Source organism: Mustela nivalis (genome assembly GCF_964662115.1).
Source record: "Mustela nivalis genome assembly, chromosome: 4".
NCBI classification, from domain to species: Eukaryota; Metazoa; Chordata; class Mammalia; order Carnivora; family Mustelidae; genus Mustela; species Mustela nivalis.
In genome coordinates, this window is record NC_139023.1 from 49,929,234 (window position 1) to 49,952,912 (window position 23,679).

The 23,679-nt window shown below is 44.0% G+C and overlaps 1 protein-coding gene across 1 annotated transcript in view; it reads left to right on the top strand.

Annotated features, from left to right (window-relative positions):
• The first annotated feature begins 2,056 nt into the window (after positions 1 to 2,056).
• ADGRA3 (adhesion G protein-coupled receptor A3) overlaps positions 2,057 to 23,679 on the top strand; it is a 125,176-nt gene continuing 103,553 nt past the window's right edge. The window contains exon 1 of the mRNA XM_082728681.1: positions 2,057 to 2,453. Within this exon, the coding sequence (XP_082584807.1) occupies positions 2,200 to 2,453 (254 nt within the window). The 5' untranslated portion in view covers positions 2,057 to 2,199. The remainder of the gene's footprint in view (positions 2,454 to 23,679) is intronic.

Sequence of the window (23,679 nt, forward strand, 5' to 3'; positions counted from 1 at the left end):
AAATTATCTTACCTCCCACTGGCTACACATCAAGTGTTAAATAGCCACCTATAGCTGCCATATTGGACAACACAGACCTAGAATATTTCTGTCAGAGACTTATTATTAGCAATGGATACTGTTGGGTTTATACAGTTGAATCTCAAAAAATGTTGGTCAAATGAAGTCCTATTTAAATATTAATGCAAGAGTGTACATTATATGGAAATGATTTATTTAATATTGAGAAAATTCTGGTTATAGATTCCTCGGAATTGGTCCCTTGGAGAAACTGCTGGGGCCTTAGACCCAGGCAAGAAAAATCCTGTCCTGGTTCTGCATTTTAGAGGGCACCATCTTAGCTCCCCTCCCAAAGAGGACAAATTCTCCAGGGACAAGCGATGTATTCCCCAAGAGCTTGTGTCCCTTTCCTGTTTCTAGACCTAATCCAAGGTACCCAGGGCCCGGGAATTCACCCATTAAAAACTCCTCGGAGTGCCTGGGTGGCTTAGTTGGTTAAGCACCTGACTCTTGGTCTCCGCTCAGGTCATGAGCTCCAGGGTCATGAGATGGAGCCCCTGGTTCCCTCCAGCTGGGAATCCCCTTCAAGAGTCTCTCTCTTTCTGCCCCTCCCCCACTCACAAGCCCTATGGACATGAGAGCTCTCTCTCAAATAAATGCATAGATCTTAAAAGGAAAAAAAAAAAAAATTCCCAAGGCTACTTTCAGGTCCTGAGCAGGCCCCTTTCCAGAATCATCCTCCCAAAGGAATACCAAAAAACTGATGTGTACACTGCTAGGCCAAGGGTGACTGTTTGAGGTCCTCGACAGAGCTTGGATGAGTGGGCTCAGGTAACCATACATGTGCTGAAAGTCCCTCTTGCTCAGAAAAGGAGCTGGCACAGGAAGCAAAGTGGGGTGGAAGTGTGTAGGCCAGGGGCTGGGGTCTGGCTCTTTGCTCCCTGCCAGTTTCAGGGTGGAACCACTAGGTATCTATCTCTGCAGACACACCTGGACTTGGGGGTGTTATGAAGGTACGTTACTCAAGGTAAGAAAGCAGTATCTTTTATTTGTTGGCTTGCCATATTACTTGTAAATATTTAAACAGACTATGTCAGCCCAGGTCCTGCAAATACTAGGGTGGGGCTGGCAGCCCTACTAGAGAAGAGTGAGATGTTCTCTTGGCTAGTTTGGCCATTATTGCTTGAACTGGTTAAATCTCAGTTATCTGTGGATGTCGGAGGAAAATTTCCTTCAAAAGGCTGCTGGCCCGTCCAGCGGGACCCGATGCATCCTCTCCAGCGTTCACAGCTGGAGCTGCTGAAGGCCAGAAACAGCTTCTGAGAGTCCACGTTGCCAGAGAGGAATCCGTTCCTTCCTCTGGTGCATTTGGGACAAATGAGAGGACCCTGTTCCGAGACAGGGCCTGAAGTTCCTTGACGGGGGCCGGGGGTGAGATGGGAAGGTGCAGTTGGTTTGAGGCTCTTTCCCTTTCTTTCTCCGGAGTAAGTTCATTCCTGCTCTTCTCCTCACTCCAAATTCCAAGCCAGGGCTCCGCGGGAGGGATGGGTGGCCCCCAGGGGCGCACAGGGCTGCTTTGTCTGGAGGGCAGCAGAGGGAAGCGAGGGCGAGTGGCCACCGTGGCTGGAGTTTGGACTAGAACTTTCTTCCGCCCTCTTCACGAGTTACCGGTCTCCCGCGGGGCCCTCACAACTGCTGGCCTGAGGCCGAGGCCGGGGCCGGGGCCGGCGAGCCCAGCATCGGGGGTCGGGCCCCGGCGGGCGGCGCGGGTCCCGGAGCGCGCTCTTCCTAACCCGAGCCGCGGGCGGCGGGAGGCGCGAGGAGAGGAGCGGAGGAGGAGGGGGAGGAGGGGAGAGGAGGAAGGGAAAGGGGCGGCGGCGGCCGCGGGCGGGGAGGAGCCGCCGCGGGCAGTGGCCGTGGGAGGCGGCGGCAGCGACGGTGGAGGAGGAGGAGGCGGCGCTCCCGCCGGGCCAGAGAGGGGCGCTGGGACCCGCGCGGCCGTGACCCCGCGGCTCCCCGGAGGCCGAGCGCGGCCGCTGCGGACAAAGGAGCATGTTGGCGCCGAGGAGGGCCCGTCCTGCGGCCGCCATGAGGCTCCGGGCGCCGCCGGGCCCGCGCCGCGCCCCCGCCAGCCCGGGCGCCGGCCCGGCCCGCTAGGCCAGCCCGCCGCCGTTCGGCCCGCAGGCCCCGGCCCGCCGCATGGAGCCGCCCGGGCGCCGGCGGGGCCGCACACCGCGGCCGGCGCCGCTGCTGCTGCCGCTCACGCTGCTCGCGCTGCTGGCGGGCGGCGGCGGCGGCGGCGCCGCGGCGCTGCCCCCTGGCTGCAAGCACGACGGGCGGCCCCGAGGGGCCGGCAGGACGGCGGGCGCCGCCGAGGGCAAGGTGGTGTGCAGCAGCCTGGAGCTCGCGCAGGTCCTGCCCCCCGACACGCTGCCCAACCGCACGGTCACCCTGTGAGTAGCCTCGCGCCGGGTCCTCTCCCTGGGGCGCTTTCTGGTCGCGCGGCTTTCTCTCCGCGCAACTTTGGAGAGGGGTCCTGCCGGCACCCACGCGCCTTTGTGCGAATGAAGCTGCAGGCACGGGTGGTGCTGGGGTGGTTGGCTTGGCAGGCGCGCATCTTGGGGAAGGCAAGTGAATCTGCCCCAGCGGCGCCTTCCAGTTCCGCTAGTTTGCAAAGTAAAAGTTTTCGGGTTCCCCGACGCGCCCCGCGCAGTCAGGGCGCAGCGCTCCTGTGGCTGCGCGGTGCCACGTGAGGATGCAAGTAAACATGCAGTCGGCGGAGTTGCAGCTCTTTCATTCGGTGCTGGGGCTCCCAGAAAACACAGTGCTCCGTAGAAGCGCGGGACTTTCCGCTTCTGTGCACATTAACTTACACGGCCGTGAAGTTTGCAAGCATAGTTTGCAGAATACCAAAACAGCACCGGGACTTGGAACGCCCGCGTGTGTAATTCCCAAACCCCCAGGCTCCCCTGGCCTTCCGTTCTTAATTTTGTCATAGTAAAAGAACACTTTTTAAAATGGAGTTGTTACTAAGGGCGAGAAATACATTTCAGGTGGAACATTTCAGGTGCACCTTCCAGTACGGTTTTCATGGGTTTGAGCACTCATTTAAAAGTCCAGAAATTTGGGATTGAAAACTGGGTTTCTTGAGCCTTCCATCTCGAGGGTCTTGATATTTGAGGTGAGTTTCCCACCAGGAAGGAGAAGTTTTTGGTCTCATAACACCCTTTGTGCTCAGACTCACGTTCTAGTTTTGCAGATGTGGTTCTGCCCATTCTGGCTGGACACTTGGTTTTATTTTCGGAACGATGAAATGGTTTGGCAAAGTTTAAGTGTTTCTAGTGGATATTTTGTCGAACTGAAATACGAGCCCCCTCTATCTTCTTCTGGTTGGTTTCCTAAAGAAGAATCAAGGCTACCACTGTAAAAGCAGGGAGAGAGCTCCATGACCTATGAAAAGCTTAAAATATGGTTTAAAATACGGCGTAAAATATGGTTTTTAATTTAACCCAAATTAAGTGGGATGTATGGGTAAGAGAAGTAATAATTTTTATTACACTTTTGTTCTCTCATTTCCATTTGTTTGAATTACGAAAGTTTTAACACTGGAAAACTGGATGTGTTTCTGTTTATGGAGGCATGAAAATGGGTAAAATAGTTTTTGTTTGACTCCTTTACTGACGCTTGACCATTTGGTAGTGGCAGCAGCTGTATTTATTTATTTCTTAGCCAGATTCTTTGAAGTGGAAATTTTGGATATGAGACCTTTAATTACAGTCTTGAGTCAAGTAGAGAAAAACCCCTGTGTTGGAGGTATCCCTTTATAACTTTGCAGAAGTTAGTCATCATACATTTGGGTTCTGGATCAGTGGCACTCCAGCTGATTCAAGTTTAGGTCAAGTTTTTTCAGAATGTCAGCAGTTTTAGCAGTATTAAATGGGCTATTCGTAAATGGTGTTTGCTTTGCAGATTTTTAGGAGGTATGGAAAATCACTCTTCAGCACATTATCTGTTAAACTATTTCAGTGAATTTTTCATGAGCAGATTAAAATATAAATGCCTTTGAAATGTCATAATCCAGTATTTTTTGCACCTGAAACCTCTTTAGATGAAAATAAAATTAACAGAATTTAGTGAGTGAGAAGAACTTAGAATTAATTTAAGGATCAGCTGACATTCTGGATTAAGTTGGGTGAAGGTATATGGGACCTGGGAGAGGGTCTTCTGGGCCAGTCCCCTCAATTTACTAGGGAATAAATGAGAGAATCATAGCAGATAAGTGACTTGCCCAAGTTCCTATAGAGATTGAGTGACAGGGTCCATGTCCCAGATTTCCGCTGTGCAGTTCAGATGCTTTCTCATCTTTCCCCAGACCTTCATCTTTCTTTCCTTCCTCCCCCTTTCCCCCTCCTCCCCTTCCTCTCTCCTCCTCCCCCTCTTTCCCCCCACCTCGTACTTTTTAAAAGATTTTATTAATTTATTTGACAGACAGAGATCACAAGTGGGTAGAGAGGCAGGCAGAGAGAGAGGAAGGGAGGCAGGCTCCCTGCTGAGCAGAGAGCCCAGTGCTGGGTCAATCTGAGCCACCCAGGTTCCTCTTTATCTTTCTTCTTAGTTCAACAGTTGTGGGTGTGTGTGTTTCCTGGGTAGTAGGCAGCACATTGAGGTTTAGACTAGGTGTTAATTTCCTCAGGGTGTGGCAAATTACCACACATTCTGCGACATAAAACAACAAATTTCTTTTTTCACAACTCTGGAAGCCACAATTTGGAAAATCAAGGGGTGGTCAGAATGGTGCTTTCTTTGAAGGGCCTTTCAGCTCCTGACCTGCCTTGGATTGCAGCACCCCAGCGCCAGTCTCTGCCTCTGTCTTAAGGTCGGTTCTTTCCGATGTGCCTCTATGTTTCAGATACTGTTCTTTCTCTTATAAGGACACCAGTCATTGAGTTCAGTTTTGACCCTAAGCCCAGGATGATCTCATCTAAGGGTGCATAACTTAATTACATCTGCAAAGACCTTATTTCCAAATAAGGTCACTTGTCGAGGTAACCAGGTGTGAGAACTTTGGACTCCTTTTGGGGGCATATTGTTCAACTCACTATAGAATAAATAAATAAAACAAGGTCTGTATTCAGGAGCATATGAGTTTTGGGAGAGAAATATTCATGAATTCAGAGCAGTATGGTAAATGCTCTAAAACTGGTGTGCACATTAGCAAAAGGAACTCAGGAGGGCAACCAAAGTCCCCTTGGGACATAGTTGGTGGGATCCAGGATCTTAGGCTCCTGAGCCAACTTGAGAAGGATGAGATGGATAATTGTGAACAAAACAGTGAGTGATAAGTCAAGGGGAGGAGATGAGGGGTATGGTCAGTGGGAGACCCGCCCCACCCCCAGGCATGCCCTCAGGCTTGGAGGCAGCAATGTTGCTGCTCTGTGCAGTCAGTGTTGCTAGATGTCAAGGGCAAGTGTCCACTGCCTGGAGTGGTCACAGAAGTCTGTAAAGGCCGGGTCAAGGCCAGGCAGTATCTCTGGCTTGAGTTTTAATCCCTTGGGTATGGCCAACGTCTTTCAGGGGAACTATGATATGGCTGCCACAAGGAAAATTGATGGGATAGAATTTTTCTTTTCTTTTCTTTTTTTCTTTTAAATAATGGAAGATAAGGTAATTTCTACCTAGGGGGTAAACTGTACTTCAGCATAGCCAAGAGCTCATATACTTCGACTACCTTAGTGCACAACATTTACTTTCTTATTTAACTGGGTTTATGAAGAAGTCCAACAGAAATCCTCAAGCACTCTTGTTTCCTGTATCATGTAGTCTTTTGTATTAAAGAATTAAATTCTTTAATTCCTGCCCTATTATTTATATCCAAACACATGAATAGAATAACTTTCCAATATTTTTGTTGGAAATAAAAGTTATTCTATTCATGTGTTTCATTTGAAATGCTGCTCGATATTTTGTTTTAAAAATTATTAAGTCTTCAGTGATAGAAGGTTTTTACAAGTTTAGCCCTGATATTTAGATGTGTTTTTACCCATAATGCTACAGTGATTCTAGGTAAAGGTTTTCTTCTTCTTTTTTTTTTTTTAATTTATGATTTGTCAAGTAACTTAGGGACAAAGTCCATATTTTTATTAGACTGTTCATCAAAGTAACATAATGCGTGAGTTTTGTTTTCGTGAGTTTTGTTTTTTACTTTGTAAAACATTATGCTTGTTTTTGCCGTCAAAGACCTGATAACCAGACATCAACCAGGGTACACAAAAGGGAATGCTTGTATTGTTTAGATACCTAAACCTAGTTGGAAGAAAGGTTTTGCACAAAAGCAGCATTTAGGGAACAATTGTAGAGTATCTGTGATTAAATAATAAATCCTGTAGTGCCAACTGTTTAAATGCTCTAGGAAGCCTGATAAGAGGGGACATCAGTGGGGCTTTGGTGGCGCTGGGAGGTTTAATGGAAGTTTGGACTTGAGCATGGCCTGAGGAAAGGGAAAGATTGGATTGAGTCGGGCATTCCGGAGTTCAGGGTAGGGGTGTGGACAGAGTGGTTCTACTCCAGGGGAAAGGTGGTGTTTTTTGGAGCCAATGGGCTGTATTGGGTGTTTACAGCCCAGGTGTGGTGGAGGTCAGTTAGGGGAGTATGTACAGGTGGGAAGGGGAGGTGGCTCAGGCAGAAACTCCAGGGACCAGTAGTGGAGCCTGAGAAGGTGCAGGTGGTGGTCAGGTGGGGGACTTAGAGGGGAGAATGTGGTCATAGAAGCCAAGGTACATTCAGGTTTGAAGGAAGGAAGGATTCCGCAGTTGAGAGATGCTGAGAGACCAAATCTAGGAAACGGAGTTGCTGGACACTGAGTTGGCTGGCCTGGAGCTTTGGCGCCCTCTGTGGACCGGAGGCCATGAGGGCAGGTTGGGGCAGCTTGAGGGAGTAGGAGGGGCGGGAGGACGGTAGTAGTAGCATCTGAAAGAGGAAGAACTGGGGTGCCTGGGTGGCTCAGTCATTAAGCAGAAAGCATCTGCCTTTGGCTCAGGGCATGATCCCAGCCTCCTGGGATTGAGCCCCGCATCAGGCTCCCTGCTTGGCGGGACGCCTGCTTCTCCCTCTCCCACTCCCCCTGCTTCTGTTCCCTCTCTCTCTTGTCTCTTTCTATCAAATAAATAAATAAAATCTTTAAAAAAAAAAGAGGAAGAATTTGGGGGCGAAGGAAGGTTTCTTAGGGACAGTTAATGAGCATAAACTGGGCAATAGCTTGGGAGTGGGAGAAATGGATGCTGGAAAGTGAGATGGGGTGGGAGAACGCACGGGAGCAGGTGCTGCTGGCAAAGGGCGCAGTTCATCCCCATGTCAGGAGAGAAGGGCGTGGTGAAGCAGAGGATATTGGGAGTTTCTGCCCCATTGCCTTTATTTTCCCAAAGAATTCAGGGAGGCACGGTGAGGGAGAAAGGGGCAGCAGGTGGTGCGGAGAGGAAGGAGACACAGGAGTGGGACGTCCTTCTGGAAACGGAGAGTGAGCACGCTGGGGATCACAGAAGCCTCAGCAGAGTGGACTTCTGTCCATTTCTGCCTTGTGGTCAGATTCGAGGGGACAGAGATGGTCAGCTCAGTTCTTTGTCCAGCCGCTTTCAGCCCCAAGGTGTGACTAGCTGGGACTGGCCTGGTGGCTTCTTGGCCCAGGAAGTGCATCAGAAGGAGAAACTAGAGCTGTGGCCTAAAGTCTTATGGGTCAGGGTTTTTCTTTTTTCTTTTAAAGATTTTTATTTATTTATTTGACAGAGATCACAAATAGGCTGAGAGGCAGGCAGAGAGAGAGGAGGAAGCAGGCTCCCTGCTGAGCAGAGAGCCCGATGCGGGACTCGATCCCAGGACCCTGGGATCATGACCTGAGCCGAAGGCAGAGGCTTTAACCCACTGAGCCACCCAGGTGCCCCAGGGTTATGTTTTTATCTTTGAATTCAAAGTCTTCCTTACCTCTGCAGCCTCATTTCCCAGTACTCCCAGTACAAATTCCATTTTCTTTTCCTGCACGTGGGTTGAGTCACGGAGAATGCTGTAGGCACTGTGCTGTGCTGAGTGCTAGGGTTGTTCAAGGAGAAAAATAAGACATGATTCTTTCATCTAAGGATTGGTTCTATACCCAAAGTCTCTGCTTAATCTAAGTGTGCCTCTCATTGTCCCTGAGCAGGGCTTAGACTTGGTTTCCTGTGTGTCTCTGGTTAGTCTGTCACTTTTGCCTGGAATCCCTGTCCTGGTAAATTCTGGGTTCTTTACTGCTGCAAGCTTTTTTCTCCTGTTCTGGCTCTTGATCCTTCCCTTCTCTGAGCCCAGGTGGTGCTTACCATCTGTGTTGTGTGTCACTTTATGTGACACTTGATATTGTTCTCCTAGAGTACATACCGTTTTTTTTTTTAATGATTTTATTTTTTTTCAGTGTTCCAAAATTCATTGTTTATGCACCACACCCAGTGCTCCATGCAGTGTGTGCCCTCCATAATACCCACCACCAGGCTCACCCAACCCCCCCCCCCCCCAACCCTTAGTTTGTTTCTTAGAGTCCACAGTCTCTTATGGTTTGTCTCCCCCTCTGATTTCCTCCAACTCACTTCTCTCCATCTCCAGTATCCTCCATGTTATTCCTTATGCTCCACAAGTAAGTGAAAACATGATAATTGACTCTGTCTGCTTGACTTATTTCACTCACCATAATCTCTTCCAGTCCTGTCCACGTTGATACAAAAGTTGGGTATTCATCCTTTCTGATGGAGGCATAGTATTCCATTGTATATATGGACCACATCTTTATCCATTCGTCTGTTGAAGGGCATCTTGGTTCTTTCCACAGTTTGGCAACTGTGGCCATTGGTGCCATGAACATTGGGGTACACATGGCCCTTCTTTTCACTACATCTGTATCTTTGGGGTAAATACCCAGTAGTGCAATTAATTGTAGGGTCATAGGGTATAGAGCACATACCCTTGAAGGGAAGGATTGGGAAACCTGTCTTTAGCCCAGTGCTTAGAGTATGGGTGAGAACATAGTCGCTCCTTATTGACGAGAGTGATATTAACAAAGATAATACTGTATGGTGGGACAAAAGGACAAGTGCAGGGGTGGAAGAGGGGTGTAAATTCAGATTTTTACCCTATTACAGCAAATGAGAGCAGTTATTTATTTGGGCAGCATTTCATGGCTGTAGGGCCCCCAGTTCAAGAAGGGTAACATACACCAGTTCAGGGGTATGTTAAATCTGTTACACTTTCTTCAAAAAATATTTATTTATTTATAAAGGTTTTATTTATTTGTCAGAAAGAGCAGGCTCCCTGCTGAACAAGGAGCCCGATGCGGAACTCGATCCCAGGACCCTAGGATCACGAGCTGAGCTGCAGGCCGACCCTTAACTGACTGAGCCACCCAGGCATCCCAAGATGTGTTTATTTCTGAGAGAGACAGTGGGTACATGTATGCGAGTGGTGGCGGGGGGTGGGGCAAAGAGAGGGAAAGAGAGAGAATCTCAGGCAGGCTCCCCACTAAGGTTGGAGTTCAGCGCAGGACTCCATCCCGGGTCTCTGAAATCCTGACCTGAGCCAAAATCAAGAATTGGCTGATTAACCTGCTAAGCCATCCAGGCCCCCCCTCCCCCCACCGTTCACAGTTGATTTAAGTGATCTTACATGTGCGGTGATTCTGCACATGAGACAGTGTGGTGGCAAGTTGCTCTGAAATATTGCCAAATTTGGGGCAAAAGCCAAATACTAATTTTTTTCCAATATGGTGAGAAGGTGTTACATGACCCATCCTCTGAATCTTGTTGCTTCTTGCCTGCTTGGAGTGCTCCAGCATTGTCGGGAGTGTATGAGAGAAGTTGGTAGGTTTGGCAATAAACCACGGGTTAGAATACCATGAACAAAAGAACACATGAACCTTTGGAGATCCTTGCTCCAGTTCAGCTGCTTTTCTCAGGAGCCTATAATGATGTTTTTGAAAAGTGGACCAGTCCCTCTCACCCCCCAAAATCAGAAGTAGAATCTCTTGAAAGTAAGTCCAAAAAAGACAGTGCAAAGTTTTAGTATCATCAATGATTTTTTTTTTTTTTCCTATTTAGCTGCATGTCTGAAAGCCATCATTTTCTATATTGGCTGTGTTCCTGTGGAGGAACCTTAAATCCAGAGAATACAGCTCGTTTATTGTTGTGTCAACATTTTTTTCATACACAGACAAAAATTAGGATACAGAGTCCCTTAAATTTTAGTAGCTTATTAAATCAGCTTTTGCAAAGATAAGGAATTGATAGATGCATACGTGCTCAATGAGGTTTTAATTGTTGCCCGACTAAATTTATTTTAAGACTTAATATAATTTTAATGCTTTGTGTATGGTGTAGCTTGCAGAATTCTGTTCAAATGCAGAGGATTTTAATCTGAGGAGAGAGTTTTAAAGAAAGTAAGCATCCTTTCCCAAGCTGTTTTTTTGTTGTTGTTGTTGTTTGTTTTTCTTTTTTTCTTCATGACTAAACTTTTCAGAAATTTTGCTTGTCTGGTAAGGGCCTGCTTGTTGGATTTGGGGGAGCAGAGATGTAGAAAGCATCTCACAGAAGGCACGTGTGTATTTTAGTACCAAGCAGAACACAAGGCTTGTCACCAGGGAAGCATTTCTTGTCCTTAGATCCCTCCTATTCAGGGTTTAAAGGGAACAAAAAGAGTTTAATGGATTGTGTAAGAATTATTCAGGACAAATCCCCCCCACCCTCAACACCCCCCCCCTCCGGGTCTTCTTTTTCCTTTTTGTAAAGCTGCAAGTCCAGGCTTAAATCTGGCTTTTCCGCATACAGCAGGGTCTGTCCAAAGACCAGAATCCACTTTTAATATTTGCTGTTCTCTAGTGGCATTCGTTTTTTCCTAATGGTTCTAGTATCCAACTTTAATAAATTTACCACATTCTCTTATGGCAGCTAATATTTGGGTTTCATTATTCATTTTATTGGTTTAAAAATACAAAGAAAATAATGTAAATTGCATATAGGAAGAAATCGTATTCCCCAATGAACTGTAATCTTATAAATTCTTAATAAAAGCGTAAATTTTAAAGGATTCCTTGAGGTTAAAACCAGGAAAGAAAAGGAAAAACAGTATTTCGAATGATCCTGTTTTGAAGAGACATAGAATGGAAAAGCATTTGGTATTTTCTGAAGTAGTGTATTTTTTAAAAAATGGGCACCTGGGTGACTCAGTGGGTTAGAGCCTCTGCCTTCGGCTCGGGTCATGGTCTGGGGGTCCTGGGATCAAGCCCCACAGGGCATCAGGTTCTCTGCTCAGTGGGGAGCCTGCTTCCCTCTTAGTTTCAATAAAATCTTTTATTGAGATTTAAAATAATTTAATTTAATTATTTAATTAATTTAATTTAATTTAAAATAGTTTAAAATAAAATGATTTAAAAGTAAAAAGTCAAATAAATAAATAAAATCTTTTAAAAAATGATGTATTTATACAGTTATATTAGTTTCAGGTATACAACTTAGTGATTAGACAATTTTATACGTTATGCACTGCTCAGCACAGTAAATATAATTACTATCTGTCACCATTCAAACTCATGACAGTATTGTTGACTGCATTCTCTATGCTGTACTTTTCTTCCATGTAACATTGTGTAGCTTGAAGTGAAGTACGTACCTCTTAATCCCCTTCACCCGTTTCATCCATCCTTTGGCAACTACCAGTTTTTTCCTCCTTATTTGCATCTTTCTGGTTTTTGTTCATTTGTTTTTTTAGATTCCACATGGAAATGAAATCACATAGTACTTGTCTTTCTCTGACTTACTTCACTCACCCTGTCGGTCCATCCATGGCTAAATTCTATTCTTTCTAACGGTTCAGTAATATCTTCTTGTATGTATATACCGCCTCTTTATCCATTCATCTGTCGATGGACACTTAAGTTGCTTCCATGTTTTAGGTGTTGTAAGTAATGCTACAGTAAACATAGGGGTGCATATATCTTTCCGAACGTATGTTTTTGTTTTCTTTGGCTAAATACCCAGCAATGGAATTACTGGGTCATATGGTATTTCTATTTTTTAATTTTTTGAGCAGCCTCCTTACAGGTTTCCACAGTGGCAGCACCTGATTACATTCCTGCCAACTGTGCACAAGGGCTTTCTTTTCTCCACATCCCTGCTAACACTTAAGACAACATTTCTTGTCTTTTGATGCTAGCCATTCTGACAGGTGTGAGGTGACATCTTATTGTGGTTCTGATTGCATTTCTCTGATGATTAGTGATGTTGACCATCTTTACATCTGCATATTTTCTTTGGAAAAATGCCTGTTCAGGTCCTCTGCTCATTTGTAATCGAATTATTAGGATTTTTTTTAATTATTTCTTTTTGGTGTTGTATTGTGTGAGTTCTTTATATATTTTGGATATTAACTCATTATCGGATATATAATTTGCAGATGTTTCTCTTAGGATGCCTTTTTATTTTATAGATAGTTTCTTTTGCTGCACAAAAGCTTTTTAGTTTGCTTTAGTCCCAATACTTTAGTTTTGGTTTTATTTCCTTTGTCTGGGAAGACATATCCAGGAAAACATTGCTAAGGCCATTGTCCAAGACATAGCTGTTCATGCTTTGTTTTAGGAGTTTTTAATGGTTTCAGGTCTTACACTGAGATTTTTCATCCATTTTGAGTTTATCTTTGTAGTATATGAAAGTGGTGCAGTTTCATTCTTTTGCATGTAGCTATCCAGTTTTCCCAACACCATTTATTTGAAAAGGCTGTCTTTTCCCCATTGTGTATTTTTGCCACCTTTGTTGTAGATTAATTGCTCATATCAGCATGGGTTTATTTCTGGGCCCTCCATTCTGTTGCATTGATTTATATGTATTTTTGTGTCAGTATCATACTGCTTTGATTGCCATAGTTTTATAGTATGGTTTTTTGAAAAATTTTCCCAGTATAATTAATGTACAGCATTACATTAGTTTCAGGTGTACAATATAGTGATTCAGCAGTTCTATAAATTACTTACTGTGTATCAGGATAAGAGTAACTTGTAGGTTTTTTTTTTTTAAGATTAATTTATTTTAGAGAGAGTGCACAAGTGCATGTGTGCAAGCATGAATACGGGACGTGAGGAGGGAGAGGGAGAGAACCTCAAGCAGACTTACTGCTGAACACAGGGCCTCCATCTCCCAGTCCTGAGATCATTACTTGAGCCGAAACCAAGGGTTAGACGCTTAACTGGCTGAGCCACCTGGGTGCCCTTCTTCCTGATTTTAGAGGAATAGCTTTTGGCTCAGCATTGAATATGATGTTAGCTGTGGGTTTGTCATGTATGGCCTTTATTATATTGAGGTATGTTCCCTGTAAACACACTTTCTAAAGAATTTTTAATCAGTGGATGCTGTTCTTGGCAAGTGCGTTTTTATTTTTTTATTTTTTTTGCATTTACTGAGATGATAATATGATTTTTATCATTTTGTTAATGTGATGCATCGTGTTGAGCTTGTGGATAGTGAGCCATCCTTGCATTCCTGGAATATGTCCCACCTGATGGCTGTGAATGATCCTTTTACTAAATTGTTGAATTCAATTTGCTAATTCTGAAATTGTTGAGGATTTTTGCCCATATGCTCAACAAGGATATTGGCCTGTACTTTTTCTCCTTCTTCTTCTTTTTTGGTCATGTCTTTATTTGGTGTTGGTACCAGCATAATATTGGACTTGTGGAATGAATATGTGAAGTTTTCCTTCCTCTTCTAATTTTAGGAATATTTGAGAAGAGTGGGTACTAATTCTTTAAATGTTTGGTAGAATTCATCTGTGTAGCTTTCTGGTCCTGGACTTTTGTTTGATGGGAGTTATTTTGATTACGTATTGACTTTTGTTACTAGATCTCTGTTTAGATTTTGTTTCTTCCTGATTCAGTCTTGAAAGATTATGTATTTCTAGGAATTTATCCATTTCTCCTAGGTTGCCCAATTTGTTGGCATACAATTTTTTGTAGTAGTTTTTACAGTCCTTTATATTTCTGTGAGGTCCGTTGTCCTCTTTGATTTCCGGTTTTATTTAAGTCCTCTTTTTTTTCCTTGATAAGTCTTGCTAAAGTTTTATCAATTTTATCTTTTCAGAGAACTAGGCTCTTGGTTTCATTGATCTTTTCTATATTATTTTATGTTTTTGGATTCTTTCACTTATTTCTACTCTGATCTTTATTTCCTGTCTTCTAACTTTGGGCGTGTTTTTGTTTTTGTTTTTTTGTTTTTGTTTTATGTGTTCTCCCAAAGATTTTTTTATTTACTTATTTGCTAGAGACAGGGAGAGAGAGAGTGAGAGAGAAGAAGCAGCGGGAGCAGCTGGCAGAATTAGAGAGAGAAGCAGGCTCCCTGTTGAGCAGGAAGCCCAATGCAGTACTCGACCCCAGGACACTGGGATCATGACCTGAGCTGAAGGCAGCCACTTAACCAGCTGAGCCACCCAGGTTCCCTGTTTTTGTTTTTTCCTCTCTAGTTCCTGTAGGTGTGGGTTTAGATTTATTTGAGATTTTTCTTGTTTCTTGAGGTGGGCCTGTATCCTCGTAAACTTCCCTGTTAGAACCACTTTCACTGTGTCCCAAAGTTTTGGACCATTGTGTTTCCATTTTCATTTGTCTCCAGGGGTTTTTTAATTTTTTCTTTGATTTTGTCATTGACTGATTGGTTGTTCTGTAGCGTGTTGTTTAGCTCTGGTGGCATTTTTGATAATTCTTATCCTACTTTTAACAATTGCTTGCTTTTGCATTCATTCAGCAGTTACTCATTGCTTACTCTGTTTGTTGTAGACTTAGGTGGGCTTATGTGACTTTTTATCTCTGAGCTTGACTTTCTCCTTGGCCATTAGACCAGATTTTTTTCATCATGTATGTTTGCCTCCCTTTCTGGAACTCCACTTCTTGAATTTAAATCATAGAGTATCTAGCCTACTTTTCCCTGGTTAGACTTGACCGTCTGGCTCTTTGTGATGTGATTTAACCAGCATCTTGGTCTGTTGCTGCACTTAGCTAAGAGAGCTAGAGAGAGCAGAGGACTAATGGGTGGGTTTGTCGAAATTCTTACAGGCATTTTCTAAAGGGAAATTTGCAAGACTGGCTTAAGAAAACCTTGCTGAAGGAACGGAGATACCTTTTTGTTCAGTGACCCTCACTGTTTTCCCCTCATGTCCTCCTGCCAGGCACAAAACCTTTTTCCAATCTAGTGTGTCTCAGATCTTTTATAGTACATTATTGCATCCACTATTTATGGCAGTTCTTTCTGAGAACTTTCATGCCATTACCTGTAGGCAACGATGATGTTTGTGTGAGTGATGCCCCAGCCCCTGCATCCCAGTCCCGGGGGTGTTGAGGGGAGCAGCTGTCTCCACCTTCCTGTAACCCGGATGGTGAATTTGTTGTTGAGGTTTTCAGCCTTGCATGAAAATCACCTGGGAACATGAAAAGCTCCGATGCCTGGGCCACAGACCTCATGCTCTTGTTTGATTGTTCCAGAATGAGGTGTGGACGCTGGTATTTTTCAGAGTTTTGCAGGTGATTCTGATGTCAGCTGGGTTGAGAACCTGTTGTCTCGTAGCCTATCGACCTGAGTCTTAACCATCTGGACCTGCTGTCCTCCACTGCCACAGAAGTCAAAGAAGGGAGGAACGAACTAGGGGCAGCTCCCTCACCTGGGAGGGAGGGACTCTTAAGTGAAGCGAAGATGGATGAAAATCAAGAGGAATTTTTGAGACAGATTGCTGAAGGCCTTACAGGGTGGGGGAGGCTTATTTACAGGAGGGAAGAACAATGAGCATTTGTCAGGGGGGTGATGTGCTGCTGAAGGTGGATTTAATACCTGGTCATGGGGATAAGGACACTAAGGTTTTAGCACGTGTGGTGGCAGCAACTGGACTGAAAGACCTAATAGCAGCCAGCGTTCATCCAAATCAGTATTTCAGGGCCTGGTACTCAGGTAGAGCAGGCCACAAAACACATAAGGTACCTTAAATCCAGTATTTTAGATTTAAAATCGAGATTTCCTGGGGCACCTGTGTGGCTCAATTGGTGGAGTTTCTGACTCTTGATTTTGGCTCAGGTCATGATCTCATGGGTCATGGGATCCAGCCCAGACAGGCTTGGTGCTCAGCGGGGTGTCTGGTTGGGATTCTCTCTCTCTCCCTCTTCCCAGGCACACCTTCTCTCTTAAGTGAATAAATCTTATTTTTTAAAAAACAATTTCCTGGTTATAATGCATTATTAATATAAAAGGATGGAGAAAGCATAAGAGGCCCAATTTCCCAAGTATATATATCTGCTCTGGGGATTGTTTTTTTGGGGGTGGGCTGGGGTCTTTACTAGTAAAAAAAAAAAAAAAAAAAAAAGAAGAGCTTATTCTAATTTGCATTGTGATTATTAGTGAAGTTTAATATAATTTGGCATGTTTATAAAAGGGTCATTATTATTGACCACTTTCTCTGTACATCTTTCATTTTCTAGTACTTTCTCCTCTGTACTTGATAGTCTCGAGATTTTTTAGAAACTATCTAGTCATCTGGTAACATTTTAGAAATTATTTTCTTGCTGTTTTGGCTGGGGTGAAGGAGGCTAGACCGTGGGCATTCTTGTCATATTCTTGACTTCTTAAGTGATGGGCATCGTGGGCAGACCGGGATGTATTTCCTCTATTCTCTGTGTGAGCCTGCATCAGCTCATACAGCAGGCTTTTGCTGGTTGCTTTTAGCTTATTATCAATTCAGATCACAGACATTCCTGGTTCCTAGTTTAAATAAAATAAAAATACATCTCCCCCCATCCCTCGTTTTGCCTTAAGTATAAATTACACAGTGTCTGAATTGTGTATATTTGATTTTTTTTTTTTGGGGGGGGGGTTGTTGTTCCTGAGTAATTCTAATGGGGGGCAGGTCTAAAAAATTATGTTTTCTATACAAAGGAGGCTAAATTATCCAGATCCTTAGAATCTTTGTAGAATTTTTGTTCAGACTTTTTAGATGGCAGTGCTCTGGGCATAAAGGAAATCTTTTAGCAAAATTGCTAGCCCTACATGAAAAGGCACCGCTTCCTCCCTATTTAAGAATGGTGTTTGTAGGCCAGGATATCTCCACAGGAGAGGAGTAAGCATGCCCCCTGCTGAGGCCGGGTCATCAGAGCTCCCCTAGCCCTCTTCTCCCCCATCTCCACAACTGCATCTCTAGTACAGGGAGGTAATGCACAGTATGTGATTGTGAATTAAATTCACTCCCTAGATGGAGGTATTTCTGAATTAGAATGTACAGTTCCAAATATGTGACCTGGCCTCATCTAGAATGTTTGTTCCATTGAGGTTAGAGACTCGGTTTTGCTCCTTCTTGGAACTGTAGCACCTGGAATAGGGATACCTATTTAAGAGCACTTCTGTGGTGGCCTCATAGTGGGGGCTGAAGAGAAAAGGGGTTGTAGATTGTGTTGGGGATGACATTCTTTAAGGCAACTGTTAAACTTTTCTTTGAGTCTGTTTGAATCTGAGTCTAATTAAATTGATTCATTTCCCATCGAGATAAGACTTAAAAGCATCCTTTGTTTTATTGTGCAATGCTCCCCAACTCTTTTCTCACGAAGAGGCAAAGAGAAATTGACGAGTCCTGTATTTGTCTCCAGGACCATGTTTAAGACAAATGTGCTTTCTATTAGATTAATCTTTTTTTTTTTTTTAACCTGCCTTTTGTTTGTGTTTTAGACAAGACCAAGCATAAACTCTTCCTTAATGGCCAAGACTCAACTAGAATTCTGAAGTCCTTACAATACTGTGGGACTTGCAGTCCACCTTGACCATCCTGGGCTGACTCTTCATTCCTTGTAACTAGGTCCTGTCTCTTATTTGCTTGCAACAAGGCAGGCTTCATACTGTTTGAGCTATTTATAATCCTCCCTCTCTTACCGGATTGTGAACTCTTGATGGTGATATTTATTTCTTTATTTTCAGTGTCTAGTGCATAAGTACTTAGTAAATCTTTGTGTAAAGAAATCTTGTTTTTCCCACTATTTTTTTTTTTTTCTCAAGTAGGAGTGGGGGAAGAATCTTGCATCATCCTTAAGGAGGGATGAATCTATCATGGATAAACTTGAGGTTCTTCAAAGTGGAATACCCAGTCTATAAGGTCAAAGCTTACACCCTCACTCTTCATTGGATAATAGAAAACATCTTACCCAGATTAGTTTGCTACCCCCCTCCCCCGACCTTTTCTTGATCCCCTTCCCTCCTGTCTCTTGAGAAACCATCACTTGTTTTTCCTGTGTATTGAGTTTCTCCCCTGGTTTGTGATGTTTCTCCTGGATATACATAGCCATATCTTTTCTCCTCTCCCCAAAATATTCCCGTAATTGCACTGTATTGGAGGGGTTGCTCTCTTCCTTCACAATAAAGCTTCTTGAAAAGTGGCTTGAACCATTGTCTTCATTTCTTTACTTTTCATTTCAGCTTCAACCTGCTGCTGTCGAGTTTCTGTACCGTGCCTGGTCTGAAATCTGTCTAGACACAGACATGTTCCATTCACTACCCCATGGATCGTCTTCTGGTCCCTTTGCTTGATGGTCCCCACCTCTCTTATCAGGCTCACAGTTCATGTGGTTTGGGCCGGGAAGCCCTTAGAGGGGAGATGGCTCACTTGGCTGTATGGCTTCCCTGCCAGGATCCACCATGAAGGCCATATGTCCTGATTAATGCTTTCTGAAGTACTAGAATGAGTGTCATCCAATCTGAACCCTTGAGAAGTAGAGACTGTCCACTTGAGATTACTGCTTGTTTAAAGAATGCTGGAGAGCTGTTCTGTGACTAGATTTTTCAGGGCTCCTTACTAAAAAAAAAAAAAAAAACAAAAAAAAAAAACCCAAAACCACAAACAAAAAAAACCTCTCTTCTCTCCAGGGTGAAGTTGAAAAAAACTGGTGCATCAGCTCTGCTAGAAGTTAGCAACCACAGATTGGGATCAGGAGTGTAAAAGCTTGGTCAGACTTTCCCTTGTTTAAGCTTTCTAATGTTCTCAGGTCTTTGCATTAGAGTTACCATCTTTTCCCATTTGAGTGATTATAAAACCCTTTAAATTGTGTGTGTCTTGTTGTCACTGTGTGAGCACAGGTGAGAGGAGTGATGGAGGCACTCTACGTGGTCTTAGGACGTTGAGTGGTAGTAGATGGTGGCGGCTCTTCAAAAGGAAAGTGTGGGGACCTGTGGTCGGTGAATACCAGGCTCCCCTTATGCCTGGAAAATATTGCTGGGAGCTGAACACCATATGGCCCAATCAGGCTCTCTCGTGCCCTTTTATATTTCTGTTCTGCTAATTTATGACTCTACAGGTAAGCCTTCATGGTTATATTTTATTCTGACCCTGAGTGATTATTTTTAATTTATTTCAGCTTAGGTTGGGTTATTTTTAGGGGTGCATTTATTTTTCTTTTGGGATGTTGCAGGATAATAAAATCAGTGGAAAGATTCTGGTCTTCTTTTTTTTTTTTTTAAGATTTTATTTATTTGACAGAGAGAGACATCACAAGTAAGCAGAGAGGCAGGCAGAGAGAGAGGAGGAAGCAGGCTCCCTGCTGAGCAGAGAGCCTGACGCGGGGCTCGATCCCAGGACCCTGGGATCATGACCTGAGCCGAAGGCAGAGGCCCTAACCCACTGAGCCACCCAGGCGCCCAGATTCTGGTCTTCTTAATGTTCTCTTTCAAGAGCATGGGTCTCAGAAAACACAGCTTAGCCTTCTGATAAATTAATTTGATAGACTTGCTGTCTCCAGTTTCTTTAAATAAGATTTTATTTACTTATTTGACAGAGAAAGAGCAAGAGAGCACATGTGGGCAGAGCAGCAGAGGGAGAGGGAGAAGCAGGCTCTCCACTGAGCTGGGAGCCTGATTCGGGGCTTGATCCAGGACCCTGGGATCATGACCTGAGCTGAAGGCAGTCGTTTAACCAACTGAGCCATGCAGGTATCCCCTGTTTCCAGTTTTGATGTAACCTGCAGGATTCACAATTGAGTTATGTGGTGACAAACTGTGTTGCTTAGTTTAACTTTCTCCCAAGACCGGTTTGGTAATTACATGGAAATAGAATGACGAGAGAACCTTAAGCTGTCTGTACAGCTCTTTGGCTTACAGAAATGACTTTATCTTTAGGAACCTCTAAACTGATTTAAAAATTGCAGTAACAACCAACATTCGGATATTTATCTTGTGCCAGGTCCTGTGCCAAATGCTTCACCTACCACATCTCATTCAAATCGCTTTGTGAGGTCGGTATTATCTCCCTCCGACAGGTGTGCCCTCTGAAGCATGGACGGATAAATTGATCCTCTCAAGTTACCTGTTTTGTAGGTTTTGGACCCCCGATCATGACCTTTAGGCCTATAATTTTCGGTATCATGTCCATAAAAAATGTAACCGACAACTTCAGGGCTCACTTTGGCCGTTGAGTGGGGGTTAAGTCTTTGATGAACAAAAGCTATGGGACTTGTTCTCTTTGAACCATTTCTTGGAGGCGGCCGGCTGATGAGATGACAAGGGAACTGAGAATCCTCACCTGCTGGGTGTTCAGTCTAAGGAGCTGTGGGGAAGGAATTAGAACATCCCCTCTTGCTGTCATTGAGGGGTTTAAACTGCAGTGTAGTATTATCGATGATGAAATAAGCAGCCCTTTTCTTGTCTGCGTTTTTGAGGTTGAAAACTTTACCTGGGAATAATTGCCCCCATCTCCAGCTTAGTTGCCCTGTTAAGATGCAAGGAATCATAGCAGCATAGGGAACCTGTTAGGCAGGTTTCCCCTTTTATTTTATTTTTTTTTTATTTTTATTTATTTATTTATTTATTTTTAAAAGATTTTATTTATTTATTTGACAGAGAGAGATCACGAGTAGGCAGAGAGGTAGGCAGAGAGAGAGAGAGGAGGAAGCAGGCTCCTGCTGAGGGACTCGATCCCAGGACCCCGAGATCATGACCTGAGCCGAAGGCAGCGGCTTAACCCACTGAGCCACCCAAGGCGCCCCAGGTTTCCCCTTTTAGAGAGGGTTTGTACCTATGTGCTGGGTGAGCAGGGAACTGGCATTCTTATTTGTAAAGGTGACCAGTAAGGAGGGTACAGAGGAAATAACTATGAGGCTGAATGGATACAGGGGCCTTGATTAGCTCTGCTCCCAAGTAGAATTGTGACCCTCAGCTGATCATAATGTATCTGGCCCTCCCTTTCCTGAACAGTAAAATGGGATTTTGAAGCAGATGATCTTCAACGGCTCTTGAACTGCTAAAGTTCTATGATTTCATATATCCCACTAAAGCAAACCACACCTGATGTGATCATAGAGGTATATTTAAAAATCCACAGACATTATATGCACATTTAATGAAGCTGAAATTGATTTATTAGAATTGATTGGTTGCATTGTGGTAGTAAGTGCAGGGCCTTTTTTCTTGGTGGAGGGAATGTGTGTAGGGTTGGTTCATTCCTTAGGGTCTGGCCTGAGTGGTTCTGGAGCTTGCATGCCATTTTCACCATTCCTTCGGCCGAGTACCCCTTGCTTAACAGGCTGAGACCTGCCCTCATTCCCTAAGGCTGCTCCCAACATTGGAAGCTTGTGCTCCCTTTCTATTAATTGGATTTCTGTTTTGTCTCTGAGTCCCCCCCCTTAAGATCTTGGTAGGTTTTTTTTAGCATCGGAACTCTGGCTGTCTCTTTGTAGAACCCTATTCCTACCCCTGTTTCAGGAATACAAATTTTTAACACCCCTAGCTCAGTAAGTCGGTCAGCTTATCTGAATTTCTCAGTCTCAGAAGAAATTTACAGGGTGTCCATAACATTTGGAATTGTAGACTTTCCCCCTTCAGCATGGTGAAGAAACCATAACTTCATACACACAGACACGTATTTTTTCCTTTTATCTCCAGACTTAATGGAGATCTTGGAAATGTATGTGTCACAGTTATTTTTTCTTTCTTTCTTTTTTTTTTTTTTTTGTTTAAAGATTTTTTACTTTTTAAAAATTATTTTTAAAGATTTTATTTATTTATTTGATAGAAGACACAGCGAGAGAGGGAACACAAACAGCGAGAATGGGAAAGGGAGAAGTAGGCTTCCCGCTGAGCAGGGAGCCTGATGTGGGGCTCGATCCCAGGACCCTGGAATCAGTACCCGAGCCAAAGGCAGCCGCTTAACGACTGAGCCACCCAGGTGCCCCCACAGTTATTTTTTCTTGCTGGCATGCTCACCCTTCCTGGCTTTGCCTGTATTAGGACATATTTACTACAAACCTTTCAATGCCAGCCTTCTGGCTGAAGCTATCTATTCCACACGGTTCCCTGCTGACCCTTAATACCTAACCCTTCTCTAGGAGGCTGGCCAGTTCCTGGTCACCAGCCCTCCACCAATTATAAAGGTACATCAGGGGTCTTAGGTGACCGTGATCTACTTCTGCACTAGAGCCAGGATGGCAAATAGGTTTCTGGAATGTCTGCACCAGTGAACTGGGACTAGCCACCAGGAATGTTGTGTGAGCTTATCAGGAAAGAGCTAGGACTGACTCATGATCTTCCCTGGGCACGGGACAGGGAGGGGGCGGGACACGTGCCATTGTTTGCCATTGGCCGTGGAAGCCCAAGACTCTGTTAATGACTATATTAATCATTTCTTCGGTTTTATAATCTGGGGATCATAATGGGTTTTTGTGCATATCAGTGTTCTTTACACTTTGAGAGAGTTTCCACAGCTACTTTAAAAGAGTGGCTTAGCCACCTAAATTTACAAAAGGTCTTGAGAGATTTCTTACCAGGAGAATTATTTAGATTCTGTACTTAGTAGTAAGCTCTATCCTTGTCAAAAATATTGATTTCACTCCTCAGCGATAGTTTCGAAAATGTGCTTTCCAAATATCTTCTAGTGGAGTGGCTCCTAGCATTTGGACCAGCTGCCTAAGGATCTTTGGGAGATTGTATTGAAAAAAGAGCTTGGTTCCCTATATTAAGAACTCTTGCAAATTAGTAAAAAAGAAATACATGATCTATCAGAAATATGGGCCAGTAATTATAGGTAATGTCTGCTGAGCATGCCAGAGCCTGTCCCACGTGTTCTAAGTGTTGTATTAGTTAATTCATACAGTTCCCTAATGAGATCATTATTATTATGATCCATCTTTTGTGTCTGAGGCTGTGGGGCATGGAAGCTTATTATTTTCCCTGAGGTCACTAGCCAGTAAGTGATGGAACCAGGATTTGAGCCCAGACAGTCTGATTCAAGAGCTCCTGCTTGTAACCAGTGTGTTGTAATGGTCAACACATGGTTCCAGGAAGGGAACGCACATTCACAATTGGAAATGCAAATTAAAATTTTGAGGCATCACTTTTCACTACTTAGATGCAAGTGTGGCTGTGGTAAGAATACTTTGTAGTTGATGTGTATACTTAAATCCCTCCCTGCCTCCCCTCCATTCATTAACTCAAGCATGTCTCCTGTTGGTGTTCATGGACTCATAGCCAGCCCCTGGTGAGGAGGGGACCCACCCATTCAGTGCCTGGACTTTAGACCTGTACAGCAGTGCACCCAATTACAGGTGTTGATTTAAAGCACTCAGTTTGTGTAATTGGTTCCGCAGCATCAGAAAACTAATACAGACCTTTGAGGGGTTTTCTCTGT